Source organism: Drosophila pseudoobscura, chromosome 3 (assembly GCF_009870125.1).
Source record: "Drosophila pseudoobscura strain MV-25-SWS-2005 chromosome 3, UCI_Dpse_MV25, whole genome shotgun sequence".
Taxonomy (NCBI): domain Eukaryota; kingdom Metazoa; phylum Arthropoda; class Insecta; order Diptera; family Drosophilidae; genus Drosophila; species Drosophila pseudoobscura.
Genome location: NC_046680.1, coordinates 21,066,269 through 21,078,595, shown reverse-complemented (window position 1 = coordinate 21,078,595; position 12,327 = coordinate 21,066,269). Strand labels below are relative to the sequence as shown.

At 48.9% G+C, this 12,327-nt stretch overlaps 3 protein-coding genes across 3 annotated transcripts; 1 reads left to right on the top strand and 2 right to left on the bottom strand.

Annotated features, from left to right (window-relative positions):
* Nucleotides 1-584: 584 nt before the first annotated feature.
* Nucleotides 585-3,562, bottom strand: SmydA-1 (SET and MYND domain containing, arthropod-specific, member 1). The gene is made up of 6 exons (XM_002138902.3): nucleotides 2,516-3,562; nucleotides 2,001-2,452; nucleotides 1,508-1,936; nucleotides 1,328-1,435; nucleotides 1,075-1,259; nucleotides 585-994 (listed from the first exon to the last, which is right to left on the bottom strand). Exons 1-6 carry the CDS (start codon nucleotides 2,804-2,806, stop codon nucleotides 753-755), a joined length of 1,707 nt encoding a protein of 568 aa, XP_002138938.2. The 5' UTR covers nucleotides 2,807-3,562; the 3' UTR covers nucleotides 585-752.
* A 768-nt stretch (nucleotides 3,563-4,330) lies between these two features.
* On the bottom strand, nucleotides 4,331-8,178 carry Usp20-33 (Ubiquitin specific protease 20/33). Its single transcript, XM_002138901.4, has 5 exons — nucleotides 7,954-8,178; nucleotides 7,439-7,817; nucleotides 6,602-7,376; nucleotides 5,163-6,532; nucleotides 4,331-5,097 (listed from the first exon to the last, which is right to left on the bottom strand). The coding sequence occupies exons 1-5, from the start codon at nucleotides 8,035-8,037 to the stop codon at nucleotides 4,778-4,780; spliced, it is 2,928 nt and encodes a 975-aa protein (XP_002138937.2). The 5' UTR covers nucleotides 8,038-8,178; the 3' UTR covers nucleotides 4,331-4,777.
* Nucleotides 8,179-8,417: 239 nt separating this feature from the next.
* Nucleotides 8,418-12,208, top strand: Snrk (SNF related kinase). The gene is made up of 9 exons (XM_015185191.2): nucleotides 8,418-8,675; nucleotides 8,928-9,221; nucleotides 9,301-9,519; nucleotides 9,628-9,803; nucleotides 9,874-10,234; nucleotides 10,298-10,423; nucleotides 10,490-10,613; nucleotides 10,673-11,311; nucleotides 11,382-12,208. Exons 2-9 carry the CDS (start codon nucleotides 9,016-9,018, stop codon nucleotides 12,090-12,092), a joined length of 2,562 nt encoding a protein of 853 aa, XP_015040677.1. The 5' UTR covers nucleotides 8,418-8,675; nucleotides 8,928-9,015; the 3' UTR covers nucleotides 12,093-12,208.
* The last annotated feature ends 119 nt before the right edge of the window (nucleotides 12,209-12,327 follow it).

Below are 12,327 nucleotides of genomic sequence, written 5' to 3'. Positions count from 1 at the left end.
CACTAAATCCATTGATTGCATATACAAAACTACAATCGATCATGGCATTAAAGCAAGTAGTGTATATGTACATATACACTCATATAGACTCATTGTGAGTCCTGAATCCTGACTTGTCCAGCAGTAAGCCCATTTAAAATTATTTAAAAAAGGTCTATAAAATGTTTTGTCTATGGACAAAGATACCTTCGGCACTGGGATAAGCTAATTCATCGTTATCCCACTCTAAGTACTAATGAGTAATTGCTGCTTTGATTCCTTTTAGTTTGGGGAAACAGTTCGAGCATGATCCACCCTCAGCTATAAATTAGTAATAAATGGAAAAAATTCTTATGGTTATCGAATGATGAGAGGTGGACAGAGTGCGGGGCTGCCGGAGATAGCAGTACAAGTAGTATAGAGTACGAACACACCAAAACTGAATGTCTTGCCCTTATCGGGCCTTCCTCACGCGCCCGAATATATTGTACAAATCGAATTATGACGTGGGCGCGTGAGAAAGACGAACGATAGCATTACTCTGCAGATTGAATGGTACTGTTCGGTGATTCGGCGAATCCGATTGTGGAAATCAGTCGGTGGTAGACAATTAAGCAAATCCAGTAATGATAATTTATTTCTGATTTCGAAACAGGCATGCACTTGAGACCCCCTGCGAGAGGCTAGCTGGCACTTCTGAATAATTGCTGATTATCTCTGGACGACATGACTACTCTGATTCAATTGCTGGCAACGGATTGGGGGGAGGCCAGCTAGGAGATCCTCATGACCATGCGCAAGGCATCGCGATTGATCTTGGCCTGTTTGAGAATGTGGCCCTCCACAAAGATGTCCGACTCGTACTGCAGGTAGTTCACGCATTTGTCCACGTACAGGAGTGACTCCTCCAGCCGGTCCTTGGGTGACAGACTCGTCTCCAGGGACACGCGACGTGTTTGCTCGGCAATGGCCGAGTGCAGCTCGAAACAAAGCGTGCCGAGCGTGCGTACCTCACCTGTGGATACACATAATAGGATAGAATCACTTGAGATAACGCCCCCGCATACGCTGCAAAATATCAGTTATGGCCCTTACATGGCGCAATGGTCTCGTATAGTTGGACGAGATCCCAGGCGAACTGCAGCTTCAGTGCCAACTTGTCGTCGGGCATTACCATCAGCTCCTGCTGATCCTTGGCCAGGAGCTGGACCAGCAGAATCTTAACCTCACTCATGTGGTAGTGACGCGGCGGCAGCCACTTCTCGTAGTGCTTCAGGTATCTGCAGAAGGGAAAGAAGAGGAGAAGAGTGTCGAATTGGGACAACTTTGCCATCTGGAAATTACTCACTTTAAACCGTTTTCAGCCGTTTTCTCCATGCTCTGCAGGTCCTTACCCGCCCGCTCCAGGATCTGGTCTATATAATGCTTCTGTACCTGTTTCTGGCACTCGCGGCACCTGGAAAGGAGCACAAGGTTATTGGAGTATTAAAAGGGGGCTCACGGTACGGCGATACGCCGTGACACTCACTTCCAACTTCCATTCCAATCGTCGGTTTTGCTTGGCAGCATCAGACCATCGCACCGTCGGTCCTCACACTTTATGGCGCTGTAGTTGGTGCCCAGCTCCGTGACATCGGTACAGCGATCGCAGGCGCACTTGAAGAGCTTCGTCTGAACGAGATGCCGCTGTCGATCAGCAGTACCCCACATTGCGTCTGAGTAGCAGATGCTCAAGTGAGAGTTTTTCTTGATCTCGCGCGGGGCCCACAGGATGCAGTGTCCGTTCTTGTTGAAGCTCTTGGCCAGATTCGGCATGCAAGAGTGCTCCGTGAAGGAGGCCGTGTAGAAGACGGCCACGTGCGGGGGATCGGAGGTGGGGACTTCGTGGCCATTGATCTGGAGGGCACCCACTGCTCTCATGACTTCCTCCTCGCTGAACTTCTCTGTCTTGAAGAACCTGGCCGGAAACCGATGATTAGATTAGAATCGCATCATGAGTCTCCCCAAATGGTGATACTCACTTGGGTATGAACTGGCCAATGCTGGCCAGGTCTGCCTTCCACTGGTTGGACCCACGCCTGGTCGACTCCAGGGACTCCAGCTCCTGGAACTTGCTCGCCTTCTCCGGGCTTGTCTCACCGATGAGCAGACAGCGCACGGTGCTCACGCAGGTGTACAGCGGATGGGAGCCGTTGAACTCGTGAACGTTGACCTTCTGACCCCGCTCCTGGGTAAGCTGACACTCCGCCCTGTGCTCCCCGAGCGATTTGCACTCGGGTCCACACAGGGGCCATCCGCATAGGTCACAGTCGATGTGATCCTCGGGCTCGATGCTGTTCAGGCATCCCATGCAGACGGGCGGCGTGATCTGTGCGGGTCCTCGCACCAGCGGCGCCTCCTTCAGTATGATCTCGTAGGGCTTTATTGTACGCGTGGCCACCAAGTGTCGTCCAAGCAGATCATTGTGGGCAATCTGAAAATGAATGTGAGGTTGAGGTTATGTCGTAGCGGGGCAGGAAAGTTCGCGAAAACCTGCCTTGAATGGGTGGCAACTGGACTTGTGGGCTTTCCAGTCCTGCTTCTGGTGCTGCACGCTGCAGTAGGAGACCTGGTTGCAGTTGGAGCACTTGCTCTTGGTCGGCTGCTCGCACACATTGCAGGGATTCATCGCTGACGACATGGCGCAATCGATGAGCAGTGGACAACTGATGCTGTTCCACTCACAGCCTGTATACGTAAAAGTACGGTACGGTGTGCATCCACTGCTACACGATTTGCCGAGTCTCTTCAAAACTGTGCCGAGCTGTCGGGCATTAGAAGAGCACATCTCACATCTGTATGCCTGTACATTGTGATGGTGATGGGGGCGGGGGGACCGGGACTCTATAAATATCCCACTGTGGAGTGTACCAATGCTGTGCTAAAGGCAAACAAAACTCATGTGTGGATGAGGCACCGACCCTAAAAGTAGCCTTCAAAATATAGAATACATCTGTGACGGCGCTACGGCCGGGGTATGCTCGCCGCGTTGGGGTTCTCTGGACTGAAAGAAAGTCTCGTGGTTCAAGAATGCGAGGATTAAGCAATACAAAAATAGAGTTGATTTGTTCTTAATGATACAGAACTTAGTAGGGGCTCAGATCTTTCATCGGGGTGGCCGCAAGTGGGTGGTTCGAGTGATCGTCCGGCCGATTTTGGTCTAGGTCGCGAATGTTTAAGTACGCTCCGAGAAGATTTGTTGCGGAGGTACCGAGAAGTTGGGAAGCTTGAGCCCGAAAGAATTGGTCGACGGAGGATAAAATCCACTCCGAGAGGGATCGAAGGTCGAGGATGAAGTACACAACTTAACCGTATTTTGGAAGAGGCCCTCTCAGAGCAAAGGGCCCAGAACCTGCATCAGCGGCTGCAGTACTTGAATCAAGTACAATACTTTCAGGGACCACCGCCACCGTCGCAGTACTTCCTCCAGCCCTCCTGCAACAGTATCAGCCAGTGCAAGCAGCAGCAGTACCAGCTGCTGCCTAAGGACTAGCAGCCCGAGGCTTCGTCGGTAGCGAACACGAATACGGCAATGTTGAGATGTACAGTAAAGTTTTCTGTTATTAATTATTAGTATAGGTATAAGAAATAAAGAAGAAAATAAATACTCCAAAGGTGTATATTTACAATGCTCCTATTGTTGTAGCACAAAAGAGACTACGGCGTCATAAGTCCCATGTTTTCCCCGTTTTCAACTTAAAGTCCTCTCCTTCCCATGAGTGGTCTTATCAAAGTTTAGTTCTTCCGAAACAGATTTGATATTTAATTAATTTCATTTAAGTTTCAACAGCTGGACTAGGCCCGCACCTTGCACAAACATTTGGACATTTACAGCAAACAAAACTCATGTGCGGATGTGGCACCCACAATTAGTAGTCTCCAAAATATATAATACAACTATGACGGCGCTACGGCCGTATGCTCCCGTTGGGGTTCACAGAAATTTGTTAAACCTCTGGATATGGTAGCTGAAAGAGTTTCGTGGTTCAAGAAGGCGTGGATTAAGCGATACCAAAATAGAGTTTAGTAGGGGCTCGTATCTTCCTTCGCTACGAAATGATTTGTTGCGGAGGCTTATGAGCGCTCCGAGATTTGTTGCGGAGGTTTAGGGCGCTCCGAGAAGTCGGGATGCGGATGTTTAAGTACGTTCCGAAAGAAATAAGCGACGTAGGATGTAGGAGGCTGATGATGATCGCTCTGGCGGAGGTTCTTTTTCTTCCCGAAAAGCAGCAGTTCCGGTGCCTTGGCTATGCTATGGATGTGCTATGGGCACACTGTGGATATGGTTGTATATACACTTACACTGTGTTTGTGGTTGTTTTTATGCTTCTTCTGGCTTTCTATTTGTTTTTTTTTTTTGTTTATTATAATTGTAATGGCAGGTTTCAAGAATTTTGTCTCTTATTTACCAATAGTCCTGGTTGATGGATGCATGCATAATCTGATTTATTTTCCAATTCAATTAAATCATCCTACTGCATGATGAGTGCTCATCTCGGCAAGGAGCGGGCCTTGCCTCTCCATCTCTGCCCCTGGGTCAATTATAGCTAATAAAACTAGAAAGGTGTATGCGTATGCGAATGCAACGGCGATAGCACTTCGATCATCATCAATACATAAATACAATTTTTACACAATTTATATAGCCTCCACCCAGCTATACACTGAGGTATATAAACTAATGGCGTTTCTGTCTACGCCTAAACCTTGATTGTGGCCTGTTTTTCGGCTGGCATGTCGGATCCGCCCGCGCTATCGATCAAATCTCACTCTCATCCGTTGGCTCAGAGGGCTCGCGCACCGTCACAAACTTCTGCAGGGTGACGTTCTCCTTGTTGTTGTTTGACTTGCTGCCGCCAACACTGTTCCGCCGCTTCCCCTTTTCGCGCGTCTTTTCCGGCAAGCCGTTGACCTGGAAATTGTCACTTTGGAATGGTATCGATATTGGTATGCTGTATTCGCTTTGAAATGCAGTGGTTTTTTCCTTCTCCTCGTTATCCTTTCCCCTTTCCTTATTCTTATCCTGATCTGCTGGTGCTGCTGCTGGTGGTTCCGCATTGGTTTTGACATTGTAGTTCCCTGTAATAGCAGAACGAACATAAATAAGTAACTACTCTTTGTGCCTGAGTTGTGACGTTTCTAACCTTTGGCTCCAAACATATCCGCGTGCTTGAAGCTGCTCCGATTGCGCTTCCCTCGCTTGCGCATGTTGAGCCGCAAGGTAGTCACGCTGGTTCTGCTGCGCTTTGATTTTGGGGTGTTGTGCTGCTCAGGGATGGGGGTCCTGGTCGTCTCCACGGTCTGCTGTGGCTGCGGCTTCGGCGAGGGGCCGGGACTCACACTTGGACTCGGGGTGGTGCGGCGTCCTCGGCTGCTTTCGGTGTCGGAATGATTACCCAGGTAACTATTGGCCGTTACATTTTCCTCTTCAGCCTCTGGCGACTCTACGTCATAGCACTCATCGTCCTGGTCTATGATTTCGATCTCTTCTTCGTCGTCGTCAGAGAGAGCCTGTCGCAGCAAGATCTCCGGTCCGCCGCCATAGATGCCGTGCAGGAGCCGCCATGAGCGGGCATTAAGCTGAGCATAATCCGATCCGATCCTCACACTGCGGATGGTACAGTTGCTATCCGTGGAAGAGGCTATTCCCTCATTCTTGATGGGGCCCGGCTCCTTGGAGGTCTTACCGCGGGAAAAGTTCTGCCAAGACCGCAGCCAGGGCATGTCGATGGCAAAAATGGCAGATGAGTCGAACTCGCTGTGAAGCCCGTTCAATTTGGTAAACTCGCTTAGCTCATGCTGCTGTCGCCTGGAGAGCGCCTCAGCCGCGCGCTTGCAAATCTCGCACTCAAAGAGAATGTTCACTGGCGGTCCACCGCCGAAAGTTTTGCACAGAAAGTCCCACAGGGGCTGGGAAATCGGCACTGCAATCTGGCTGATCATAGGCATTTTGGAATGTAGAACGCCGCCATGGGGACACAGCATTTCCTGGTTATTGATGGGACCCGGCTCGGAGAAGGTGGCCAGGCGGGAGAGCCACTCGCGCGTCACATAAAACTGAATGTCAGAATCGCAGAAGGGGTGTGAGTTGGACAGATGTTTGGCTTCCTCGCGGACGAGCTTTATCAGGGGATTGTGCTTTTGGTAGAAAAGTACGTAGGCCTGGCAGTTCTGCACCACATCGGGGCTCACCACAGTCACGAACTGGTCGTCGAACTCATACCAACGGCCGTTCAGAGTGTTGCGTGCATAACACGTGTAGTGGCCGCCGCCGACGGTGCCATGGTGGCAGATCACGGATGAAAGATTGTAGATGGGCACCTCGCTTTTGCACTGCTTGTGCACGTAAGGCCGCATATCGAAGCCCTCCATGGGAAAGATAACGTGCGACGAGATCTTCGAGCTGTAGGACAGATCGTGTCGGAAGCGCTTCAGGTGGATGCACAGCACCTCGGGCAGGTTGATTACACGCGAGTACTTGATACCCGTTCGCAGTTTGTTGCATCGCGAGCAGCTGTAATGAATCACATGACGGATAATTGAGCAATTGGAATACACTTACTTCACTAATGCAAACTCTCACCTGTACATGTTGTCGCCTTTGAGCTCGTCCGCACTGAAAAAACTGGCCATACAATCGTAGAGTGTTACCGAGGGTCCATACAGCCACGATCTAAACAAGCCCCACATCCACGCCAACCAGCCGTCATTGGTTCTGCTTGATGTTTCGGCGGCGCTCAAACTCTGGACACTTAGGCTATGCGTTTGGTGCAGCACATTGAGGAAGTCTCTTGTGGGAATAGGCAGTGAAAGATCCTGGAATGTTTCCTGCCGTGAGGACACCCGATCGCAGGTGAGGCATTGAACGGCGGAGAGCAGTTTGCCGTCAAACACGTCACTGATGATGGAACGCGCCGACTCTATTGGTTTTTGATCTGACGACGTTTCACGTTTTTTCTGTTTACGCTGCTGCTGCGGCTTTGGAGGAGCCTCTGGAGTCGCAGTGCCTGAACCGATGACAGTTCGGCTTGGCGTAACAAAGAATTCGGTGTTTATCATGACTTCCCCCGCGATTTCGGACATGCTGCTCTCACACGTTTCATATTCGCTTTCAGAGCCTGTCGCCGAATGCGAGGAAGGCGGCACTTCATCCTCGTTTTCGTCGTCAGTTTCGTTGGGCTGTTTATTCTGACGCTGTTGCGATTGCCGCGACTGTGGAGAAACCTGCTCCGTGAGTTCCTCATGCAGCTGATCCATGAAGCAGCGAAGGAACTCCTGCGTGTCATGCTGCTGGTAGCCCCGAAATATCGGATGCACCGATCGTATGCCATACAAAATGCCACGGGGGGCGATGTATTCTGTAAACAACACATTTTGTATAGCACTTTGTTCCATCTATCAGAATCAATGACGAATCTACCTTTGGGGTCTTCTATCTCCGACCAGATTTCCTGCATCAGGCGAATGTAGCTCTTGGCCAGACCCGCTGGCTTGCAGATTCGGGCATTCGCTCTCTGATCCGCAATGTACTCCACCAGATCGCTGCAGTTGATGAAGTAGTGAGTCATGGGCGGCAGATTACTCAGCGCTTGGAGTGCCGAGTTCATGTAGCATGTGTTGGCAATGTTTTGCAGTCCGACGAGGCCTGTCCCGGAACCGACAACATCCTCTTCCATGCTCTCGTCTTTCTGGGCAAGCGAGTTCAACGATCCACTGAAGAGCGCTTCATGGGAACTCATGATTCTTTCGTTTAAATACGGGTCATGGTCGGCATCTGCCATAGCGTGTCCGTTTGCGTACTGCAAGAGGAAAGGACGAACAATTTCACACGATTGTCAATGTCACAAAATCGAAAGTCATGTAATAGAGTTCACTTCTGATTGGTCAAAACAATGCGAACGAAATACAGTCCAGCTCGTGGTCCCACACACTCACCTTTTGTGGCAGGTCCGACTCCAGAGTACGATTATTGCTTTCTACATGTGTACTTTGCGATTGTGTGTTAAGCCCAAAACTCATTCTACTTATTCGCTGCTTGTATATTTTTCTATTATATATTTGTAAATTTTATATTTTGACTGAGGAATTTGGATTTGAGTAGGGGACTAGAGGTGTCAAACCAACGAGGGCACTATCGATAGTATCGATGTTATGGTGCTAGCCGCTAAAATCGATGGTTTGACAGTTCTATAGGGGACGGCCGGGCAGCTACCGATGTGGCCAATCGATGTGTAGCAATCGCAGGTGATAAAGTTACAAAGTTACTGGACTTTGTGTCACACAATTGAATAGTCCCACGACAGTTAAATCAATAAAAAAGGAATTAAATTTGGTTGTTTATGGTCGTATTCGACTACACTTCAAGACCACTATCGATTGGTGCTATTATCGACTGCTTAAACTTCATTGCATCCCTGTCGCAATGTGACTTCAAAACTGTACGTAGCAAAACATCGACACCAATGCAACCACGAAATGTGTATACAAAGATTCTAAGATTCATTTTCATGTGTGATAACGGCAAAGTGTTTAGTTCAAGACCGTTTTATTAACAACGTAAAGGCAAGCTTCGACCACAGAAATTGCAAAATGGCCTGCATATTATAGTTTTGCTGCTGCGGCTGCTGGAGGCTCTGGCACTGCTCTGGTCTAAAACGGTAACAGCCCTGCCTTCCAACATCCATCCCCTTGTGTAACAGCCCTGCCTCTTAGCTGCTGCTCCTGGCTGGTGCAAAAGTCAAAATAAAAAGGATCAATGTGAATAAGAAATCAGTGAAGCATGAATTCGTGTTCAGCTACGCGGCTGCAAAACATTCGATTTGGGGTCGATGCTTATTAGAAAATATTCCAGTTGAACCCGCTTTTCCAACGAAAACTGAGGCCCGAAATGCTTTCCCATTTAATTATAGTTTTAGCTAATCGCGGACAGTTTTGCTCGCCGGATAGGCAGCTCAGCTTGTGGGTCAATAGAAAAAGTTGAAAAGCACTCAACTCAACATGACTCTGGAAACGCAGCCTGTAGGTGGCGGCCTGGGATCTGGGATCGCCGGTCTGTACGATTTGGAGGAGACACTGGGATCGGGCCACTTTGCCGTTGTGAAGCTGGCGCGTCACGTGTTCACTGGGGCCAAGGTGGCAGTGAAAGTCGTTGATAAGTCAAAGCTGGATGAGGTCTCTAAGGCGCATCTGTTCCAAGAAGTCCGGTGAGTAGAGTAGACCCTAAAAGAAGCCAGGGGTTGTCGTGTCAACTAATGTGTAATGTGTGACCTTGACCCACAATAGCTGCATGAAGCTGGTACAGCATCCAAATGTGGTCCGATTGTACGAGGTCATTGACACACAGACCAAGCTGTACCTGGTGCTGGAGCTAGGCGACGGGGGAGATTTATACGATTACATAATGAAGCATGAAGCCGGACTCAGTGAGGAGCTGGCGCGAAAGTATTTCCGGCAAATCCTACGTGCGATCACGTACTGTCATCAGCTCCACGTTGTACACCGGTGAGTTCGCATTCACGCCCACTGATAATACAGTCCACCGATCAGCAATTTACGTAACTTTTCGCTTCGTTCCGTTTCGTGGCGCGGCGCGTCACACGCAACCCACAGGGACTTGAAGCCTGAGAATGTGGTGTTTTTCGAGAAGCTCGGCCTCGTCAAGCTCACCGACTTTGGGTTCAGCAACAAATTCTCACCCGGCCAAAAATTGGAAACCTTCTGCGGCAGCCTGGCCTACTCCGCTCCAGAGATCTTGTTGGGTGATTCGTACGATGCACCTGCAGTAGGTGAGTGTGTAGATTTGGTTAATTTAGACGATAGACTCTACTCTAGCTGGTATTTGGCTTTATCTTTTAGATATTTGGTCGCTTGGTGTCATTCTGTACATGCTGGTGGTCGGACAGGCGCCATTCGAGAAGGCCAACGACTCGGAGACCTTGACCATGATCATGGATTGCAAGTACACTGTGCCCACGCACGTTTCGGCGGAGTGCCGCACTTTGATTGCTTCGATGCTGGTACGGGATCCCAAGAATCGAGCGACTGTAGAGGAATTGGCCTCTTCGGACTGGCTGAAGCCAATCGACGAGCCGGACTCAACATCCACCGAGCATTTTCTGCCTTTGGTCAGCCGCGAGCAGCTCAGTGAGGAGGATCATGCCTTTATCATACAGAAAATGATCAACGGAAATATTGCGTCCAAGGAGGAGATAGTGCAGTGAGTAGATACCGCACAAGACCTGGCTTACTCCTGGCTAACCTTCGATTTCATACGATGCAGGGCTCTCGACAAGAATAAGTACAATCATATAACGGCCACATACTTTTTGCTGGCGGAAATGCGGCTGCGAAGGCGGCGAGACGAACAGGCACAGAAGCAGAAACTTCTGAATGAAGCAAGCATGAAGTAAGTGATGAATGGTAATGGCGTTCAAAAGGAATACATACAACTTTTTTAAATATCCTTTAATAGAGCGGAGGATGCGAGCCGCAAGCCGGTAGCTGAGAAACCCAGTCCCACTGAAGCCCCCAAGGGTGTCCCCATCAGCATCAACGTGACGCCCGCAGCCCAGTTAGTAAACGACGGCGGCAAACCAGTAAGTTCAATACTATTTCTATTGTTTTCTGGAACTGCACTGCATTCGCATTCGTTTAGGACAAGCGGAGTCGCAAGTGCAGTATTGTGCGGGAGGAAGACGAGGAGGAGTCTGCCAGCGAGGATTCTGTGGTTGGAAATGACCTAAAAGTGACCACATCGCGACTGGAACCTACTGCTGAAGGACTCGTCAATCGAGCGGTGCAGGGCCGTACTGCCCCTACCGCTGTCCTCGCCGCAGTAGCAGTGCCTCGAAATTCACGCACAAAGATAGTCGTAGCCGTAGATGCTACGTTGGCTCAGAAGCTCAAGCAAATGGAGAAAAGTGCCAAGATAGACGAAGACACCCTGAGAGGCCTGAAGGAACTGGAGATTGGCAAGTTGAAGCCCCTGCCGAGCAGCAGTAAGAATCCGGTGCTCAGTCACCGTCGCACAAAACTTAACAAAGGCACGCCTTCGTGCAGCAGCTCTGAGGCCTCCGACGATGACACAAAGACGCGAAACAAGAAAAAGATCAATAAGTTCGTGGGCGATACTCCCACACGGTTTCGCATGCACCGGCGGGACTCTCACGATGACTCCAGCGACTCGCAGGATCAACTCTATCCGCCGCCTGGTTCGGCCAGCAGTGCGACAAATTTTATCTCGAAAAGCAGTGGCGTAAGCGGCAAGAAGGAAGGACAAGGACAATGCAAGGAGGTAAGTAAATCTCCTACCGACCAGACTCTTCCTCTGGCTATAGAAATTGAAAATTATATTCCAATTGCAGCCAAATAAATCTGAAGAAACACGCAAATCTCACACACAAAAGAATAGAAAACAGCCGAAAGACCATGTAGACAAGCATTCACAAGCTGAGAAGCAGCAATCGGGGCTAATAGAGGGCACGACAGCCACATCGTCAGCCACAAGAAGGAGGCGTATGCGCGAGAGTCAGTCGCTGGATCGTATCACAGAGGCTCAGGAATACGAGCTGCGGCACCGCAGCTACGCCGAGGGCGAGGCTGCGACGGCGTCCACATCAACACAACATATCGATCAAAGATATTTGCAGTCCAACTTAAACACCAGCACATTCTCCGTTGCCGAAACAAAGGAAGAGTACGATGATGATGAGGAGCCCGAAACGAAGCCCAAGACCGTAGCTGCACCGGAACCTCATGATACCAAGGACCAAATCATGCACAGATTGAATGCAGCCAAAGCTACGCTTCAGCAAGAGCAATATTTTAATAATAACACCAATCTTAGTAGGCACTTGAACAACAACAACCATAGCCAGAGCAATAGCAACAAAAAGAAATCCAACGACGAAACACCAAAAGATATTTATAATCTGAATTCAATCGAGGAGATCGATCTGATTTTGAAGGATAAAAGCCTTACCAAAGCAATACATGTTACCGGCTCTAAATGCTTTGTGACCATGAAGAAAATTCGGCGGCTGGGAAAGTATTTTCCCGTTGTGAATTTCTCTTAATAGATGCTGAAACGGAAACATAAACAAAAAACATAAATAGAAATATAAATAGAAACAGATACAAGTTACTTCATTGCAAAGTGCATTCTAAATATAAAACTTGGTTAAGCGAAATATATTACGTAGCAAATATGCATGTATTAATTGAACAAGTAAAGTTACCAATATATATATTAGAAATATCCAAAAATCCCAGGAATATGTCTTGAAAAAAGAGCTCATCCTCTAAACATAT

Bases quoted from the DNA above. Each gene is read 5' to 3' on its own strand.
- SmydA-1 (XM_002138902.3), bottom strand. From the start codon at position 2,806: ATGTGCTCTTCTAATGCCCGACAGCTCGGCACAGTTTTGAAGAGACTC. The intron at 1,436-1,507 runs GTGAGTGTCACG...GCTCCTTTCCAG, and splicing joins GATTGGAATGGAAGTTGGAA to GTGCCGCGAGTGCCAGAAAC. The intron at 995-1,074 runs GTAAGGGCCATA...GTGTATCCACAG, and splicing joins ATACGAGACCATTGCGCCAT to GTGAGGTACGCACGCTCGGC.
- Usp20-33 (XM_002138901.4), bottom strand. From the start codon at position 8,037: ATGAGTTTTGGGCTTAACACACAATCGCAAAGTACACATGTAGAAAGC. The intron at 7,818-7,953 runs GTGAGTGTGTGG...TTCCTCTTGCAG, and splicing joins AGTCGGACCTGCCACAAAAG to TACGCAAACGGACACGCTAT. The intron at 6,533-6,601 runs GTGAGAGTTTGC...GATTCATTACAG, and splicing joins AAAGGCGACAACATGTACAG to CTGCTCGCGATGCAACAAAC.
- Snrk (XM_015185191.2), top strand. From the start codon at position 9,016: ATGACTCTGGAAACGCAGCCTGTAGGTGGCGGCCTGGGATCTGGGATC. The intron at 9,520-9,627 runs GTGAGTTCGCAT...CGCAACCCACAG, and splicing joins CAGCTCCACGTTGTACACCG to GGACTTGAAGCCTGAGAATG. The intron at 11,312-11,381 runs GTAAGTAAATCT...TTCCAATTGCAG, and splicing joins GACAAGGACAATGCAAGGAG to CCAAATAAATCTGAAGAAAC.